The 20,320-nt window shown below is 37.5% G+C and overlaps 1 protein-coding gene across 8 annotated transcripts in view; it reads right to left on the bottom strand.

The window, feature by feature from the left end:
* LOC132110825 (bridge-like lipid transfer protein family member 1) overlaps positions 1-20,320 on the bottom strand; it is a 71,815-nt gene that overhangs the window by 39,050 nt on the left and 12,445 nt on the right. For all 8 annotated transcript variants that reach the window (XR_009424684.1, XM_059517806.1, XM_059517809.1 and 5 more), the window contains exons 3-24: positions 19,747-19,863; positions 19,598-19,676; positions 19,364-19,428; positions 18,975-19,149; positions 17,940-18,021; positions 17,571-17,764; positions 16,296-16,375; positions 15,183-15,330; positions 8,579-8,735; positions 8,341-8,419; positions 8,073-8,164; positions 6,094-6,211; positions 5,860-6,015; positions 4,950-5,047; positions 4,626-4,807; positions 4,408-4,514; positions 3,505-3,698; positions 3,090-3,287; positions 2,765-2,902; positions 2,484-2,660; positions 316-444; positions 109-228 (exon numbers count right to left, since the gene is read on the bottom strand). Coding sequence is in view for 7 of the 8 variants with exons in the window: in XM_059517806.1 (XP_059373789.1) it covers positions 109-228; positions 316-444; positions 2,484-2,660; positions 2,765-2,902; positions 3,090-3,287; positions 3,505-3,698; positions 4,408-4,514; positions 4,626-4,807; positions 4,950-5,047; positions 5,860-6,015; positions 6,094-6,211; positions 8,073-8,164; positions 8,341-8,419; positions 8,579-8,735; positions 15,183-15,330; positions 16,296-16,375; positions 17,571-17,764; positions 17,940-18,021; positions 18,975-19,149; positions 19,364-19,428; positions 19,598-19,676; positions 19,747-19,863 (2,885 nt within the window). In the remaining variant the exon portion in view is untranslated. The remainder of the gene's footprint in view (positions 1-108; positions 229-315; positions 445-2,483; positions 2,661-2,764; positions 2,903-3,089; positions 3,288-3,504; positions 3,699-4,407; positions 4,515-4,625; positions 4,808-4,949; positions 5,048-5,859; positions 6,016-6,093; positions 6,212-8,072; positions 8,165-8,340; positions 8,420-8,578; positions 8,736-15,182; positions 15,331-16,295; positions 16,376-17,570; positions 17,765-17,939; positions 18,022-18,974; positions 19,150-19,363; positions 19,429-19,597; positions 19,677-19,746; positions 19,864-20,320) is intronic.

Below are 20,320 nucleotides of genomic sequence, written 5' to 3'. Positions count from 1 at the left end.
TATATTGTAAAATGTAACTTATTCATACTTTAGAAATCATTATATATCTGTTTTCTCAATAAATAAATAGTATAGATCAATTGTCATCTGATCAATCACTAATCATACCTTAATATTGGCTGCACAGCTGTGTTCAACAATGAAAACCTGGGCTCCATCAACTGTTAGTCGAGTCATGGTGTACTTCAGATCCTCTGATGTGCGACAGGGACCAGGCAGTGCTGCATGCTACACGTACAGACACACACTCAGTTGTGCAGTCATTCTGAAAATTATCTGAGTATGATAGTGCAGATGTGCGTGTTTCTGTAATACCTTGGCAACACAGACTCTACGATCAACTCCATGTTGGCAGGTGACAGATGGTTTTGGCTGCTCGAGCTGGAACTCTCGGGACACCACATGAAACACAAAGCTCTCGCCCCACTCCAGAAGAGATGCACACTGAAACACAAACACAACCAGATCACATCTGCTGCATGAAATTCATACAAACAGTAATTCATGTTTACAGTAGATTTAAATAAAGGAAAAAATAAAAAAGGAAAGAATTGTTAAAAAAAATGTACATGTAAAAGATTTTAAGGTTAACAATTTGTCAGGATTACATTTATAGATAAATATATAATATTAAATCACAATGACAAATGCATTTTTAGTGCTATAGCAGCAGCAGCAGCTATATGCATGGCAAATAATTTACAATGAGATGACTACAATGCATAACAATATACATAGGGTTTAGAAAAGAATCACCCCCTTTTAAAATATTAACATTTTGTTGCTTTGCAGCCTGAAATGAAGACAGGCACAGTTTTGTTTTATCCACCTGTATTTACTCATCCAACATCCAAGTGAAAGATATAACACCGACATGTCAGAAAAAAAACGAAAAAAAAAACCCAGTATTGGAAAAAAGATCACCTCGTTGGGTCAGTATTTTGTTGAACCACCTTTAGCTTTAATTACAGCCTTTAGTCTGTTGGGATATGTCTCTACTAACTTTGCACAACTAGACTGCAGTATTTGCCCACTCTTCTTTGCAAAACTGCTCAAGTTCAGTTAAATTTGATGGTGACCGTTTGTGGATTACAGTCTTCAAGTCATTCCACAAATTTTCAGTTTAGTCTGAGCTCTGACAGGCCATGCAACGATGTTAACCTTTTCTCCTTCAACAACCATGTGCTCAGTTTTACTGTGTTTTGTTTCTTCAAATTGACAACATTCTTGCAGAGGGCAGCAGATTTTCCTCAAGAATTTGACAGTATTTTGCTGGAGTAAGTGCTCCAGTCCCTGCTGCAGAGAAACAACCCCAGAAGAGGATATTACCTCCTCTATACTTTACTGGAGGAATGCTGTTATTTGGATGGTTCTATTTTACTATCTTCTGCCTCAGAATCTTAAAAGTTGCGTTTTGGCAAAGCTCAGTGGTGACTGCATGTGGCCTTTCTTGAGGAGTGGCTTCTTTCTTGCAACCCTCTCATACAAGCCACATTTGTGGAGAATTTGTGATATTGTTGAAACATGCACACAATAACCACACTTTGATCTCTGAAGCAGTTGCGGGAATTTATGACAGTTTCCTCCTGCCTCTTTCATCCAGTTTGGAGTGACGTCCTGATCCAGGGAGTGTCTGTGTTGTACCAAATTCCTTCCACTTCTTAATAACAGACTTCACTGTGCTTCTAGACATTGATAACGATATTTAATTTGTTTTGTATCAATCTCTTGACTCGTGCCTGTCCACATCTTTATCCCAGAGATCTTTTAACAGTGCTTTGCCACCAATAGTTGATTGTTTGCTTCAGTTGCACTACTAAGGACTGAAATGCTCCTGGAAAGCTCTTTTCATGCTGAGCTAATCAAAATGACCGCAGCTGATCACAGTTGAATGTCAAATGGCTTTGTATGCCATTGAGAAGGTGATCAGCTACATCTGATTGTGTTTACAAATCATTTTTAGGAGGGGAGTGATCGTTTTTATATCTTTCACGTGGATGAGTAAATACAGCTGTATAAAACAAAAACTTTGTCCATCTTCATTTTATACTGCAAAGCAACAACATTTTTTTTATTAATAATTTATTAAGCTTTTCTTGTGAACACATTTACCAATTTTTCATTGACTTTATTCAGTGTGGACAGTATGACTGATAATAAAAAATGTGATTATTTTAAAGGGGGTGATTCTTTTCTAAATCCACAGTATTAATCTCATAGTAAGGAACTGTGGGGGGGGGGGGACCTGTAGATTTCATGCAAGTGCTTTAACAAAAATCCAACCGTCACATTCTTTTAAACTCTCCAGTCCACATGCCTGCTACACTTCTATTAAAAGTGTAATCACTGAAAACATTTTCATTCAAACTCAATGAGGGATGTGTCAAAATGTTTGTGTGAGGTCATCATGCCACAGACATTTCTAGAAAAATTCCTTTGCAAAATCATGCATCCCTTTTGTAATGCCAAAATGAATGAGTCACCTGTGGCACGCTGACTCTCCCTGTAAGAGCTCCAGCTTGAACATCGATGAGCCAAGCATATTCCAGTGTGTCACTGCCTGCCGGTAAGCCCTCCGCTGAGAACATAGCGTGGGCTCTCATCTGCAACCCCGAGAGGCTCAGATGCCCATCTCGCAACACAGCATCAACAGCAGGCCGCTACACACACACAGGAATAAATTACACGAAACAGAAACATCATGAGAACTTTAAATACCAGCACCTGAGAGAATATGAATGAGGTCACCGCCTCTCACTCCCACCTGATAGTTATCACTGACAAACACATGTAGAGGCGAGAGAACGAGCTGTAGCATGGTCTCCTTATATCCCTTTTTCATCTCAAAACACAGGCGCTCCAGGAAGCCTGCAGGACCCTCTGGGCCATCACTGCTACAGTGCTGTAGAGAGAGAACAAACAAGATTTACAACCACATTTGTGACTCCTGAAAGAAAAAATCAGTGCCTGCAAGGCATCAAAAGAGTAGAGGCTCACAACCATCACAAATATGATAATTTAACAATGACGTCATTCCTGATGTCTAGGACACTGGCTTCTATGAATGAAATTACTTAAGCGGTGCTGACCGTTGGAAGTCGTCCATGGACTTTGTGCAAATTGATGAGCACGGTGATATCCCAGGGCCGTAGGGAGAGAGGATTGGGTGTGTCTTTAGAGCGGTTCTCCTCCAGGCCCACCCCGAGCCAACCAGAGGAGCTCAGCACAGGGCTGGATAGAGACTCCTCAAAGTCTGTGTACATGTCGTCCTCTCCAAAGTAGTTTTCCTGCACAGATAAACACAAACACAATCATTTTAAAGTGATATCGCAGCCAAAAAAAAGTGTTTAGTCGCCCTCATTTTTATCCATTATTATAAGGAAAAGAGGAGTGTGTCATTGCTTCAAAAATTCTAATTTTGTGTTTCACAAAGAAAATAACAACAACTGCTCAATTTAAGAATCCTGGACCCATATGCGAGCATTAATGCGTATACATGTGTACCTTGATGGACACCAGTGCTCTGAGGAGGGGGCCATAAAGGGTAATGTGGGAGTCTGGGCTCAACTCCATCTCAACATGTAAACGGTCAGGGGGCAGCAGGCTGGGGTCAGAGGAGATTCGAGGTGGAGGAGGCACAGGTGGAGCATGTTCTGGCGGTCGCAGTGCTGACAGCATGGACTCCTCTATTTCCGACACTGCACATAATGTAAAGTGAAGTGTAAAAAGGTCAGGTTATTAAATGAACTTATCAAGTAAAAACAGCAACAGAGATATTATAAGTAAACGTATGCAGGGCATGTCTAAAATTTTGGGGCACTTGACTGAACCAATTCATCTCATGATCAAAGTTTTTTGCTTGAATGCTTGATTTTGTTTTGTAATGCACAAAAATAAACTGTCTACATATGATTTTTTTTTTTACAAAACTAACACTTTAAATGTTTTTTAGTGCTGCGAATCATAAAAAACAAAAATTAACTCATTAATTGCACAGGTTTCTGTAATTACCCATGATTATTCAAATATATTTTTATTTTCACAATGAATCTCCAAATATTAACAGATAACACCAAAATATTGTTTGATATTTTAAATATTTGTTTTATGAATAAAGACCAGTGCCTCTGTTACATGGATTTTATTTAAAATTTCTTGGGATAAAATGAGCATTAATGTCATACAACATTACAGTATAATTGAAAGCCAGGTCTAAATGACAAATTATCTGATTGTTTTCATGTATTATTTATTAACAATTACATGCAGACCCCCAAAATGTAGTTTTAATTTGCTTAATTATTTTCAACTAGGTACTTCCACTTGATTTGAGGGAGAATGTAGGTGTGTCTATAGAATCCTTACAATATATTTAAAATAAGTTTATTGTTTTTTTCAAATGCTTACTTGATTGTTTGAGCTGCTGGTCAGTTTTCTGAGGATAGATGGGATGCCAAGTATAGTCTATAATAAGCATGAAGTTCGGCACACTCCAGCAGTCCACCCAACCAGCCCTGGAAACAAAAACACACACACATAAGCACAACCGAAGTGTCAAAGAGCAGCGCAAGTGAGAGGAAGCAGAAAAGTAAAGTGACAGAAGTCGATCAGTGGTGCGCTCTTACTCTGCATGAGTCATGTTCCTCCAACGGGGTTTGCTGTTTTTGGGAGGTGCTCCTTGCCCTTCTGCTGGCATACTGCTGTTTGGAGGGGTCTTACAGTGCTGGTAATCCTTAGCGAGGGTGAGCAGTGGGTACCGGCTGGGGTGACAGTCAGGCAGACACAAGCGCATATCTGTGTCCTCAGCCTGTATGAGAGTTCAGAGTCATTCAGAGGAGATTTAGGTGGCCGCTCATGTTTTGTTGTCTTATAAGGTTGTAATGCTTGTTCACACATCATTCGGCACAACAGACAAGTGCTTGTAAATGTTTGCAAGGGTGTACACTCACTCTCAAACAGAAACGTGTGTTACAGGTGGTCGGGACAAAATCGTTAAATGGCAAAGTGAAGTCAATATTCAGCGTTTCCCCACAGGCAGCAAGATAAACTACAGACAAAGAGTGATAATAAAGAGCATCAGTAGGTTACACGTTTTTCAGAAATCAAGAAAAATAAAGTCAAGCTGATTCTAAAGTTTAAACTGATGTTTAGAAGTGAGCTTTGTGCATTGTTTTACAGTCTATATTCCTTTTATTTGGCACTACTTTAACAAAGTATTAAAATGACAAAGGCTTTGTTTAGACTGTTTAGACGGCTTGATCAGAAAAAAAATGAAATTAATAAAAAAGCTAAATACTTTTTATTTTGGCTTTTAACAAAAAATCACTTCTGAAGCATTCTATGTACATAGTATGTTTTCTTTTATTATTACCTTGTTATGCATTTTGTGTATACCAATTTTAGCTTTTATTATAATTATAAAGTTGGTTACATCTTTTATCTTATGTTATATTAAGGTATTTTTATTTGCTCTCATGTGAAGTTACTGGTACTTTTTTATTTATTGTAAAGCACTTTGAGCTACATTTCCGGAAATTTTCATGAAAGGTAGAATACAAATAATGTTTGTTATAATTAATATTCAATATTCAATCAAGCAGCATGTAAATATACAAATAAATATTACACACACAAAATCTAGCTTAATTCAATTCAACAAATCCAATCCAAACTATTGTATGCATCATCACATCAGTTTTGTCTTTTACATTTTCCTAAATCACGATCAAAAAGACAGACTGTCAAAATTGTGTGCAGTGTTTATACATTAATTTGTTAGATCTCCTACAGTGTTTACATTTCTCATAGACTATATTAGTTTTTTCCCAGCGTCACATCCATTATGAAAGTCTCTCTCACCATTCTCCTGCTGTTTGGTGGAGCAGTCGATCCAGTTGTGCTGATTGGTAGCCCAAATCATCTCAAACTGGTGAAAGAGTACCTTAAACTTCCACGAATATGGTACAAATGAGTAGATATCCGGTTCACTGTCACTGGCCCAGTCCTTAATCAGATCTACAGATCACAACAGGAGGAGATCAGCTGGAGGATGGACTTCAGACAAGGTAGTTACAGGTAAGAGATGAGCATTACCTGTGAAGAAGTTCTTCTGTGCATAGATGAAGTGGTACATGGCTTTGTAAACCTCAATCTCACACTGCCAGGACTGAGGCATGTTCCACACGCGTGGGTAACTGGCTATGACATGGAACTGAGGAGTACAAGGAAAGCTGTTAACAAGCAGGTTGGTTCACTAGTTGCTTTATCTAGCTTTTTTCATTCGGTTATTTTAGCTTTAGCATTTGAAGGTGTTGTAACAGCTTTTATTGGGACGAGGGGGGGGCAATTATTGTGCTTTTTATATGCCACAAGGGGAGTCATACACCAAAAGAAACAGAAGAGCACCAGTTTGGTTTTCATGCACTGTATAGCCTTTATCATCTGAAGCCATACCATATCTTAATGTGAGGGACAGAATTATATTTACATTGTTAAATTTTAGTTTACAGAAATTGATCTTCCTTCTGCTACAGCTGGCAGTCATTCTCCGCTTTCAGTTATGACAGTCAGCCGGGTTAAACTCTCCTTCCAAGATGAAATATTATTATTATTATAAAACTTGATGTGTAGATAAAGGTCTATGGATTCACAAAAAAATTATACCTTGCTAGAGTTCATTGCTCTCTCATTTCCTTTCTCTTTAGTTGTAGTGTGGAATGCAGTGCGCTGTGACTTATGTGCTTCAAGTACATCATTCTGCACCCTGGATGTGCATAAGAGCTTTGTGCCATGAAGTGTTTGAAGTGTTTCACATGATCAAAGTTTTGCACACAGAAAGATTACTAAAAACTTTTATTTTTCTCATGATTTCGATCTTATTTTCATGAATGTATTTTGAAAGAATACAAATAGTCAACAGAATAAGCATGTTTAAATTATATAATGTGCACCAAAGATTTTTCAAGATATTGTTTTTGCTGCTAAATTATATTTTAAATGTAGTAATGTAATGAGGAAGAAAGTATTTAGTGGATTGTGCTGATTCTTATAATTTGAATACTCTTATGCAATCTTACACTGCAAAATAATAACTCAAAAATAGATTAAAAGTTAAGGGGTAACTTTAAATTTAACAATGTAAATATAATTCTGTCCCTCACATTTACAGTCAGCAGAAGTTAGAAAAAAAAGTGTTTATTATGTTTGAATTCTGGATATTTATCTTACAAAAACGCATGGATTGGCTACAGGGGGCCTTTATTTACCCCGCGGAGCCATGTGAGGGACTTTTTATTACAGATGCGCGCACTTTATTTCACGTCATCTGAACTGTTGACAACAAACACCTGCTTACCCCCATTGAAAGGCTTGGTAGAGCAAGGACAATTTGTAATATAACTTTGATTGGATTATTCTGAAAGAGGAAAGTCACGTACACCTAGGATGCTTCTAGGGTGAGTAGAAGATGGACGAATTTTCATTCTTTGGTGAACTAACCCTTTAACATCAGAATTATTTACCGAACCCTTAAATTAATCACAATTATATAATGAAAGCCATAAAAACCAGACAATAAATTGTGGTAATCAGCATAATCCTCATAATCGCCAAAGCCCAAAAATAGACATTTAATCACAATAACAGTGACTATTTTTAGACAAATTTCATAATAGTGACAGCCCTAATGCTGATGCTACAATCCTCCCCAAAGTGCTGTGTGGGTGAATGTCAGCAAAGTAGAAAAGGCCTTGCAATATGCAATACATGAATTATTACAAATACTGTATTACTTCGCTGAATTCATGCTTTGCAACAAATTTGCCATCTTCAACGATACATTTCAAGACAATTACTGTCACATCTCAAATCGCCTGCAGCAAGCAAAGGTCCCATTATCAGAACTGAAGATTATCAGTTCTGTGCACTAAATGTTTCAAGTTATTCAGTGTACTGAAGGGCTACGCTTGGAGTCTGTATGATCAAGTCTGGTAAACATGACCCTAGACCAGCCTAATTATCCAGGGCAGGTTTGCATAACATTTATAAACAATAAAATCATGTGCCGCACTCACAGCCAGCATCTCAGCCTCTAGAAGTGTCCTGTACTGCATACTGCTGCTTGCATCTACATGTAATAACTGGCCTTTAACAGTGGGAGAATAACCTGAATGGAAATAGAGAGACAAAACAGGGTTAGAAATAGTAAAATATAATCCCAGGAGGGGAAAATGGCAGTTCATAATAATGATGCGTCAAGTCAATTTACATTAAACAAACAAAAACTCTCAAATGTCACCCTCATTAACTGCGTATTATTATTCTGTTAAGCTTGAAAGTTACCATTGTCCCCAACAGTCATGGGTATGTTGATCTCAAGGTAAGAACCTGCTCCTACATTGACATGGACCGCATTCGTCTCCTGTGAAGACAAATGGATTATGGGTTAGTGAGTAAACAACAACAAAAGGTTTCCTACACATTGTTCATATGATTGCAAGCAAACTTTGCCCTAGCAAACATTTATGCATAGCAGTGTGTGACTGAAAATGAATAAGTAGGCTTGTATGCACATAAATACCCTGTTCTTTGTGAATAGCAGGTCTATTGTCGCATCAGCTATGATGTTCATACGCAGCTCAAAGGCAAGGATCTGTCGAGGTTTGCCTGGTGTGGCGACATCGCTCACTTTCATTGGCTGACAGTCTGCAGGCAGGAAGAACTTCCACAGGCTGTCTCTGTGGTGGTCAAACAACGGTGTAATGAATGGATGATAAACGTATTGGGGTCAGTAACATTTTCTTTGTTTTTGAAAGAAATTAATACTTCCAATTGGCAAAAATGCATTACATTGAATAAGAAAAACAGTAAAGACATGTATAATGTTACAAAAGACTTCTATTTTAAATAAAATCTGTTCTTTTACATTTTTTCTATTCATCAAAGTATACCAAAAAAAAAAAAAAAGTATTACGGTCTGCACAAAAATTACGTAGCACGACCGATTTCAACATTGATAATGATAAGAAATGTTTCTTGAGCAGCAAATCAGCAGAATGATTTCTGAAGGATTGTGACACTAAAGACTCGAGTAATGTCTCCTGAAAATTCAATTTTGCCATCCCAGGAATAAAATATATATTTTTAAATATATAAAAACTGGAAATGCTTATTTTAAATGAGAATAATATTTTACTATATTATTTTTATATTATTATTATTATTATTATGTAAATGCTGCCTTGAGCATAAGAGACTTAAAAAAAAAAAAAGTGTTTTTACACTTTAACATTACAGTCAATGTCATGCGTTTATTTCTCATCATTTCTTGTCTTTATTAGCATTTTATTCCATCTTGTAGATATCCTGGAAAATATGGATTACTTAAAGTGTCTTTTCCAACTTGAGAACTATATACACAATCAAAACAAAAATGTATTACATAGAATCTGTGCCAATAACATTGACCATAATTATAACAGCATCGCTTGGTCATGTAGTTTGTGTAGTGTAGTGTAGTTTGAGTTCCTCCTCAAAGCATCCTATAAATATTGTCACATGTCTTGCTCACATCCAGTCTGTTTTTCTTCATTAGTAACATGCAATTATATGGGTGTTCAATTTTATTTTTAGCACCTTGCATTTTTTTCTTATGTAGACAACAGGTTACGTAAAAATATGAATATGCAATACAGAACATATATTTAGCAAAATGCTTGTTATTTTTTTACCCTAGCTGACTAATGAGCTTATGGACACCGAATGGTTATTCTGAGGTAAATGTATTGCTACCTCAAGAGAGTCAAGAGGCTTTTATTTGTTAATTGCATAGTTAACACTGGGGAAAACTGGGCATTGAAATGCTTGTGACGAGGCTCAGACATACAATAACAGGACATAAACAGACATAGACGTACGTGGAGGGCACTGAGATTTTGAGTGACTTCAGTAAACCATAGGCAGAACAGACACAGACAGAGCATTACATACAAATAAGTGGCAGTAACAGATACAATAAGTGTAGACAGTGTTAAGAGTTATAAGTAGTCATAAGTAGTCCTGAGGTACTAATTTAAGATTATCGGGGTAAAGCAGTGTCTAAAATGTCATTGTAGAGTGTCGCAGAGCTACATGAAAGAAAATAAAAGTGGCAGTGCAGATGCAGATGCAATAAATAAACTTAAGAGCAGCACACATTCTGATTTTGTATTTCTGAGTAGAGCAATGTCCAAAATGTCATTGTAGAGTGTTACAGAGCTACATGAAGGAATATTAAAAAGTGGCAGTGTAAGTACAATAAAAGTAAACATAAGATCAGCATGTATTCCGGTTTTAGATGAAGGATAGCTGGTTGTTAAGCAGTCTGACGGCTTGAAGATAGAAGCTGTTCTTCAGTCTGGTTGTCCGTGATCAGATGGATCGTAAGCGTCTGCCAGATGGCAGTGTGGCAAACAGGTGAAGACCAGGGTGAGTGCAGTCCTTGATGATGCTGCGAGCCTTTCTCAAGCAGCGAGTCTGATAGATGTCCTGTAAGGCTGGGAGTTTATGTCCAACGATGAGCTCTGCTGCTCTCACCACTCGCTGAAGAGCTTTGCGGTCGAAAGAAGAGCAGTTGCCGTACCATACATTGATGCAGCCGGTCAGAATGCTCTCTATAGTGCAGCAGTAGAAATTTGACATGATGTTAGAGGAGATGCCAAACCTCTTCAGCCTCCACAGTAAGTAGAGACACTGAAGGGCTGTTCTCATTCTGAATGTAAGTCTCTGTGTGTAGGCTCCAGGAAAGATCCACAGAGATGTGAATGCCAAGGAACTTGTAGCTCTTAATGGTCTCTACTATCTCTCCACTGATGTGAATGGGAACTGTGACTTTCTGTAGTACACGATCATCTCCTTGGTCTTGCTGACATTTAGAGAGAGATTGTTATCAGCACACCATGCTGTGAGTGCATTAACCTCATCTCTGTAGGATGTCTCATCGCCATTATTGATGAGTCCTAGGATAGTTGTATCATCAGCAAATTTGAGGATGATGTTGGAGCTATGCTTAGCAGAGCAGTCGTAAGTGAACAGGGAGTACAAGAGAGAACGGAGTACACATCCCTGTGGGTCGCCAGTGCTGAGTGTAAGTGAGGAGGATGTGTGATTGTCAATTCGAACCACCTGGGGTCTGCTGGTCAGGAAGTCCAGGAACCAGTTACCTAAGTGACTGTTAAGACCCAGATCTTTCAGTTTGGCTATAAGTTTGGTAGGGATGATGGTGTTAAATGCAGAGCTGTAATCAACGAACAGCATCCGCATATGTGTCTCTTCCCTCCAAGTGTTCCAGGGCAAAGTGTATAATAAGTGGATCTATTTGAGCGATAAGCAAATTGGAATGGGTCCAAAGTGTCAGGCAGAGAGGAGTAGATGTGGGATTTGACTAGATGTTCGAAGCACTTCATGATGACTGATGTCAGTGCTACAGGGCGGTAGTCATTCAGGCAGGAGACAGTTGTTATTTTTGAAACAGGGATGATTGTGGTTTGCTTGAAGCATGTGGGGATCACCGTTAGTCTCAAGGAAAGGTTGAAGATGTTGGTGAAGACATCTGCTAACTGGACAGCACAGGCCCTCAGGACACATCCGTGAATGCCATCTGGACCTGAAGCTTTCCAGCCATTGACTCTCTTGAAGGCCTTACTCACTTCTATTGTGGTTAGAACCAGAGGGCAGGTGTCAAGGTCAGCAGTTATTTCATAGCAGGGAATGTGTTGCCTGTCTCAAGGCGAGCATAGAATGTACTGAGCTCATCCGGTAAGGAGGTAGACAAAGTGCTTTTTCTTCCTTTGTAGTCAGTGACATAGCGCAAACTGCTCCACATGCGTTAGGGGTCAGAGCCATGATATTCTGACTCCACTCTGTCCCTAAAGTCTCTTTTGGCTAATTTGATGGTTCTTTGAAGGTCATACCTGGACTTCTTGTAAGCAGTTAGATCCCCAAAGTTGAAGGCAGCAGTTCGTGCTCTTAATCTGGCATGCACCTCACCGTTGACCCATGGTTTCTGGTTTGAAAATGACTTAACATAAATGGATGGGACAACATCATCTGTTCATTTGTTAATGTAGCATATCACAGAATCTGTGTATTCATGTATGTTGTTGTCTCCTGCTGCATCTTGAAACATCTGCCAGTCTATGGATTCAAAGCAGTCCTGCAGTGTGGAGATGGCATCTTCACTCCATCTGTGAACTGTTTTAAAAACAGTTTTGAGAAAACAGTTTTTTCCTGTTTGAGGCATTGTCTGTAGGCTGGTAACAGCAGTATGCTAATGTGGTCACCTTTGCCAAATGCTGGTCAGGGGTGGGGTTTGTAACTGTCCTGTAGTGTGTTTAACAGCAGTGATCTAATGTCTTATCACCTCGTGTGGGGAAATTTATGTCCTGGTAGAATTTGGGAAGAACTGGCATGGTCTACCAACTTTACATGTTTTCCGCAGTTTGAAAAATTGAATGAGCGATTACTTGAGACATTTCAGTAAGCTGTACTGTAGGATTTCTTATAAAATACCTTTTGATGTCTATTCATGTCTATTTCGTACTATAGTAGTAAAGAGAAAGATATGATGGGTTCACGTGCCACTTGAACTGAGGCGCTAAAGTGATAATTTGTGGCGCATTAAAGAGCGTCAAAACGGTATTTATTGTTTGAATTTCATTATGAATTTGACAGAATTTTAAAGCTGATATTTTAGGGCTGAAACGATTCCTCGAGTAACTCGATTACAAAAAATGATCGAGGCAAATTCCTCTGCCTCGAAGCCTCTTTTAATTTATTTTAAATCTCACGTCAGGTTCTTTCGCAGTGATTTTTTTAATGTGACAATGCGTTTACATCACCCACAAAGCGGAAGGAGACACAAGCGCTGCGTGCCTGCATCCGAAATCGCATACTGCAAGTCAGCAGTGTTTTGATTTGAGGGCGCTGGCAAACGTAAAGAGAACGTTGTGGCATGTGTCCATTGCAAGATAGAGCAGGCATACCACAACTAGGGCCCTATGATTTCCGCGATGCAGAAAACGCGGAGGGAATCATAAGTTCCAGTCATAAAAACGGAATTTACAGTTTAACGCGGAATGGCACAGAATTTGCCAATTTTTAAATGAATTAATCAAAAATAGGTAATTGCACTTACATCAAATCACGATATAGATTAATATCTGTAAATATTAAGCCGGAACAGTCTATTTAAATATGGATCCTGCATGTTCTGCATGTCTCTGTTAATGAATGGAGCAGAAGCGCTTCTTCCTTTAATCACACACACTGAAGCGCGCGTGACGCTCGCGGTGATTTCAGCGTCTGCTGTCTCACTAAATAAGGATGTGAACACATGGACAACATCTCCAGAATTGCTCTAAGAGTCACTTCATGAGCATCTGAACGTTTGATTTGAGTAAAACTAGCGTCACATCACATACACAGAACTGTAAAGGTACGTCAACCCGTCAAAATAAAAGTCCAGTTTAATGACAATTATTTGCCAGATATGTATTACTATTGTTAAGCAGAATGTTCATAGCCTACTACAAAAAAAAAAAAAATTCGAACATTATTTTTTTTAAAGGTTTAATCACACATTTCTTCCATGTTTTATTTTTAATAGTAAGTCCCCTTTGTTTACCAAAAAGTTAAGTTTGCTTAATTTTCAATAATTAAAAGATAAATTAAATTAATGTTTTATGTGTTTAATGTGCATCTCAGAAAATGCTTTATTTAAAACCCCAACTGAATGGCACTTAAATGCACTTAATTCATCTGTCAACTTTATTGTCATTGTTCACAGTACAAGTACAGACAGAGAAACAATGCATAATAATTAAATGTTTATTTTTGATATATGCATTGCATTCTATGCATTTAAAAAATAAATATAAACATTTTCTTAAAAAGGAAACTTAGTTGTTCATTTTAAGAGACCCAGGAGTCTTATTTTCTCTTGCATAATTAATATTGCTCTTTAATTAAGCAAAAACACATTTTTTCAGATTACTCGATTAATCGATGGAATTTTTGGTAGAATACTCGATTACTAAAATATTCGATAGCTACAGCCCTAATTTTGTTTATCAAAAGGTAATAGAGCACAAAGCTAATTGTGTTTATTGAATGGCAAAAGCACTACAAATAATATGAAGTTCATGCATTAACAGAAACAAGCATGTAGACTAAGATCTTGATAACAAGAATCCATATTAGAATCCATTATAAATGAGAAACAATATTGCTAAATATCCACACAGCTGACAGCTTTACCCATTGTAGATTGTTCAAGTTGTGCATGAAATAGACACTGCTTTTCTGCACTTTTATTTTGCATGTCTCCGTAATTTTTAATCTCACTCACGCTGCCAGAACTGGAGCTGCTTTTTCATTAGCAGATGTGCTGTCAACGCTAGGGTTTGAATTGAGGACTGTTTTTCATCTAAAACTTTGAAGCACGTCGTCTCAGTTTATTATGTCAACATGACAAAATATGTGATCACAAAACAATTAGGGAAAAAAGGCATTACCGTATTTTTCTGACTATAAGTCGTACCTGAGTATAAGTCGCATTAGTCCAAACATACGTCATGACGAGGAAAAAAAAACATAAGTCGCACTGGACTATAAGTCACATTTATTTAGAAACAAGCACCAAGAGAAAACATTACCGTCTACAGCCACGAGAGGGCGCTCTATGCTGCTCAGTGTAGACTACAGGTGAACTGAGCAGCATAGAGCGCCCTCTCGTGGCTGTAGATGGTAATGTTTTCTATTGGTTCATTTCTCTCGGTTCATGTCAAATTAATTTTGATAAATAAGTCGCACCTGACTATAAGTCACAGGACCGGCCAAACTATGAAAAAAAGTGCGACTTATAGTCCGGAAAATACGGTACACGCAAATTTATAAATTTGTACGTAAATTTATACAGTTGCCACTGGCCATTTTAGGAGCAGTTTGGAGCCCTGAAAGTAGTGTGCCAATGCTAAATTACTACAAGTAAAGCGGTGAGACAAAAGTAGTAATAATAATAATAATCAAGCAGTAATACTGACCAGAAAATAGAATCTCACATAAATGTAACAGCTTTAATAAGCCTTCCACAACCTGAACAAAAAAACCACAAGCAAAACTACAACCATGTGAGCGAGATTGTGTACCTCTGTCTGTCGGCCCATGGGCCATAGTTAAAGTCTGTTCCTTTGCCACACACGATATCCAAACCCCAGCATGGAGGCAAGTCTTGTAGCTTGGCATCTTCAGAGCAGGCTTCTGTATCTCCATTCTCCTGTTCCTCTGGGACCAAACCTAAAAACACACAGGAAACATTTGTAAAACACTCATCACTTCTATACTAAAGACCGGCTACACCAGCCGTATGCAAGTTACTACTTAGTCTAGTTTTGACATAAATGGGCACTTAGTTACGCATTACTAAATATTTTTTCGTTGCACCATAACCCTTAGTTGAAGCGTAACTATGTATAAACTAAATATTAAAGGAAGTGTCCAGTCAGGAGTGACGGTTGGAATAAAATAGCAAGACTGTGTGAACTGCATCAATATGCTCTTCTCTTACCCAACAACCATCAATTCTTTAGACATATAATGATGCTGCTGACATTTACACTCATGTACACATTAAAAGAGAAAACAATATATGAATAAACATACTTTGTTTCTTATTTTAGCACTTCTTCAACACCGCATCTACAATGCGCCTGTGTGCTTTAGTCCGTATTGCGCATGTCAAATGAAATCAATAATAATAAATTGGGGGCATTTCATATGTTTGTTTGTTTTTTATCCTTATATTATATTTCAATTACAGCTTCTGAATGTTATTTACATATAAAAATACCTTACCTATAGCCTGTAATGTTATCGTTTTTAATGTAAACTTATTTTTACCGTTAGGTTACGAGGCAAAAAGTTAGCATGAACGATACATTGAAATTCACAGTATTTAAACAAGATCTGCTCGCGTATTTGAAGGCCTCTATTGTATGATTTAGGGTAAACATCTATTATGTGACTATGCATTACATTATGGAGAGCTTACAGACTATTAGCTACCCAATGGCCTTACGAACAACTGGTGCAACCAAATAATGTATAGATTTAGTTACAAACTAGCTAGTAGTTACTGAGACTCTAGTGTAGAATTAATGTTCTAATTTAAGTAAGAACTTATGGCTGGTGCAACTCTACCCAGATCAGACTTATTTACAAATTAATGAAAGAAAAAAAGATTAAGCAATCACAATGATTACCTGCTTCATCCTGGTAGTAGTAGATGTCGACATCATTCGACTGCATGACCACAAAGCCTTCTCCCATGAGCCTGGGTGGTCTAGAGTCAGGGAATCACTCTTTAAATGACCACTACAGATCACTACTCATTACATATAAATCAGCTGACAATCAAGACTCATTTTCTAGCATACCAATTCACTTCATCAATGAAAATTAACCCATGTTTACTTTGAGATTTTCAATCTAAATTAAATTACACAGATCAGAGCGTATAACTGTTGTTAACTAATGGAACAAATGAACAGCTCTGATTAATTAAATTAACCTTAACATTAATAACCGTTGATAATTATATTTAAACAACAATACACACACACACACATTAGAGCAAATTCATTGCCTCATAATGCAGCAAAAGACTATGGTACTCACTATTGCAGATTCACCTTTAAAAAAACTGTAGCTGAACAATCTGTACTATATTTCTGCCAGTTTGCATATTTGTGCCATTTTAAAAAAATTTTACTCTGCATTATTTAACACCACGTCACTCAGTGCTCTATATTAACCATGTGATATTCACTGCAAAGGTCACTTTTCATTTATATAAATTCTAACTTTTTTAATATCGGACCATTTTTTTGCGTGTATAAAACCTGCACAAATGTCTTGCTGATATTTCCTGTATGTAACTATTTTTTCTCTTCTTAACTTATCTCTATTTGCAAACCATGTCACTTGAAATGCAGTGGTTATTTGCCATTTCTTATACCCTGCATCAATCAAGTCATATTGCCATATTCTATTTATACACCACATCATGTGCACTATAATGGTCAATGGCCACATACACCTCATTATCACTTGAACACAGCACCTTCTCTATTTATACTACATCCCATTTGCACTGAATGGGCCATCTTTAGTTCACACAATCAGCACCCCATTAAATAATATTAGTAGCCATGTGTGTAATCCAAATGCCAGTTTCCCTTCAAAAGTAGACAGACAAACTTTTTTTTTTCAGATATAAGCATTTAAAATGTAAACTAATGACATGTTGCAGTTATAAGCACATCCACATTTCTGACTTATTATTGACTGCTTCAAAAGTTAACATGCCAACACAAGAAACTGTGCTTAACAGGTGATTTCATGCAATCTCTAAATAATATATAGTATGCCTTTTTGCACATCAGGTTAGATTATTGCTATTTCATGTACTGCATTTGCACAATGATGAAAAAATTTAATCTAATTTACTCTGACAGACCAGAGATTTCTAGACTCACTCATCATTCTGAAGGCCCAGGTATCGTGGGCTGGGCACCAGCATGACACGGACGTTCTCCAGAGAACCCTTCACGATGTGCATGAACTGATCCAAGTGGCTGCTAGGTGGTTTGGTGGCATATGTCAGGAAGGCATCGTCAAAATTCATACACAGGGTCTGGGGAAGATGGTGATTACCGAATGCCACACGTCCCTAAGGGCAAGACCAGCGAGAGCTAGGTAAGTTGAGGCATAAGAAGGTGAATATTAAGTAGATGAATATTAAGTAGAGTTCTTTGTTACAGTATAGAGTATGAATGACGCAAGTAGGAGCATGCTGATGTCAGACAAGGAATGGGTGAATGAGAGAAACACTGACTGCTACTCACTGTACTGATGTTGACTTTGAAGACGGGGATGAGAGACCTCCAGGAAGTTGACGGGTCCTGAGTCTCAGCTTTGATGTGAACACTTCAAAAACAACAAAAACATCTTCATTCATGAGCACCTTCAGATATGAAGTACTGCATCTTTACTGTCTAAGAAAAAAAAAAAAGAATCTTTGCGAATGCCATTATTTAGATTCCACTTAGAATATTCCATAAAAATAAATCAATGGTTTTGTAGCCAACAAAGACACTGCCTGCATGTGGAAATGCTCAAGCAACATGATGCTAGATATAAAATTATGATAGATGTCGTAAAATTAAACAAACCCATTTTGACATTCACTCAGTGGTTAAGTTGTATTAACAACACGGTTCCATAAAAAATATTTGTGTGTGTGCAACGCATTTTACAGAGGGCTGTTTCCTGAACCTGGGAGATTAGCCTACAATACCTGCTTTTCTGACTTGGAAGTATGTTTTCATATTTAAAGAATTTGAGTTTTAAGCAGTGTAGAGTGGCGCCTGTTGTTTGTTTGGTTTTATGTTTACGCGGGTCAATACGCAACGTGTAAAAAGACAGTACAAGTCATTATAATCAGTAATTATGTCCCCACAGAATGCAACAAATGCCTCATTTAAAAAAAAAAAAAAGGATTTTATTGGGTTTGTCTTATCGCACTAGGGACAAGGCATCACAGTATGGTAAGAGGCGTAACATTTCAGTCACGCGCTTGAGTAATTCGGCCAATCACAACACACTGGATAGCTGGCCAATCAGCATACACCTCGCTTTTCAGAATGATGAGCTTTGTAAAAATCGATGCGTTTTAGAAGGAGAGTCATAGAGGAGAAACGATAATGTACAGTATGTGTAAAATAATGTAAATAAAAAATAAACCTTAAACTGCATAAACGCATTGCATTACACCATATACACAAAATAATGTTCTTTTTAGCAACATCATATGACCCCTTTAATCTTAGGAAGCAGAATCTAAGCCGGTTTATTTTTTCTTGTATTAGCACAGTGTTTACCTCTCCAGGGATTTATCCCTCTGCTCTCGCCCTTTCTCCTCATCCTGGTGGGGTGGGATAAGGGTGGGCTCTAGGCCAAATATTTCCTGAAGCCGAGCGTACAGATCCGTGCGATTATACACATGGAACTCAAAGCCGTTAACCGTTACATAGACCCTTGTCTCAGCCTTTGGATCTGGAAACAGCAGAATCAACAATGTATCATTACACATGCATTTCACCCACAATTCATGGAGAAGTTTCACTGAAAATACAGATCAACCCAATCAAAAAAACAAGTACAAAATTTGTGGGATTGATGTTATATTTAAACAATATCCCTTAAACAAAAGCAACAACATAAATCTTGCACAATTTCTGTGGGTTATTCGTTATGCTTTTGCACTGACCATGTTGTTTCTGTTTGGGGTTGTACATCTTCCACCAACGAAATATAAGTAACCCATCTTGAATTCTGAAAAAAAGTTACCAATACAGTAAATAAAGATGGAATATCACCCATAAACAATGAGATGATGCTCAACACACAGACAACAAGGATAAGTAGAGTCAAAAAAGCAATGGATAATAAAAAGAAATTGAATAAAAAAAGGACAGAGTTTGAATTATACTGTGTTGTTTACCTGATCGACATGTCTTCATTGATGAAATAGACATCTCGGAACATGACCTTGCCAGACAGCACAGAGAATGAGAATGAACCTGTAAAATAAATTAATAAATAAACGTATGAAACAGAAAATTGATCATGAAAAAAAAGAGGCTAACTCACCGATGTGTATGTATCCATTCTTATAGAGACGATTAATGATGAGGGTGAGGATGAGTCCAATATTACGGGAATTGTAGTATGTCAGGTATATGATCCATCCACATGACATAATAGTGGCTGTGAAAAAACATAAATCCAAACACAACAAATGCTTAAACCACCATCCTTAATAATGGAGTATAAGCCTTATCAAGCTAATAACACAAGCTAAACGAGTCACCTGCAGGAGATCTACACCATTTAAAAAGCTTGGGGTTGGTAAGATTTTTTTAAGGTTTCTTTAAAAGTCTTTCTTAAATATTTTTGTGGAAACCGTGATACATGATACATGATTCAACAAACAGAAAACAGCATTTGTTTGACGCAGAAATCTTTTGTAACATTGTTAATGTCTTTTCTGTCACTTTTAATCAATTTAATGTGTCCTTGTTGAATAAAATATTTATTTCATATAATAAGTTGAACAACCGATACAGAATTTTTCTGCCGTTATCAATAGCTGATTATTCAGAATGTTATCTGCCGATTCTTACGGTTTGATTTTCTTAAGGGAAAAAATCTCTCCTAAACGAAG

This window comes from Carassius carassius, chromosome 30, assembly GCF_963082965.1.
Source record: "Carassius carassius chromosome 30, fCarCar2.1, whole genome shotgun sequence".
Classification (NCBI taxonomy): domain Eukaryota; kingdom Metazoa; phylum Chordata; class Actinopteri; order Cypriniformes; family Cyprinidae; genus Carassius; species Carassius carassius.
The sequence above is the reverse complement of the archived record's forward strand: the minus strand, read 5'-3'. Positions and strand labels throughout refer to the sequence as shown.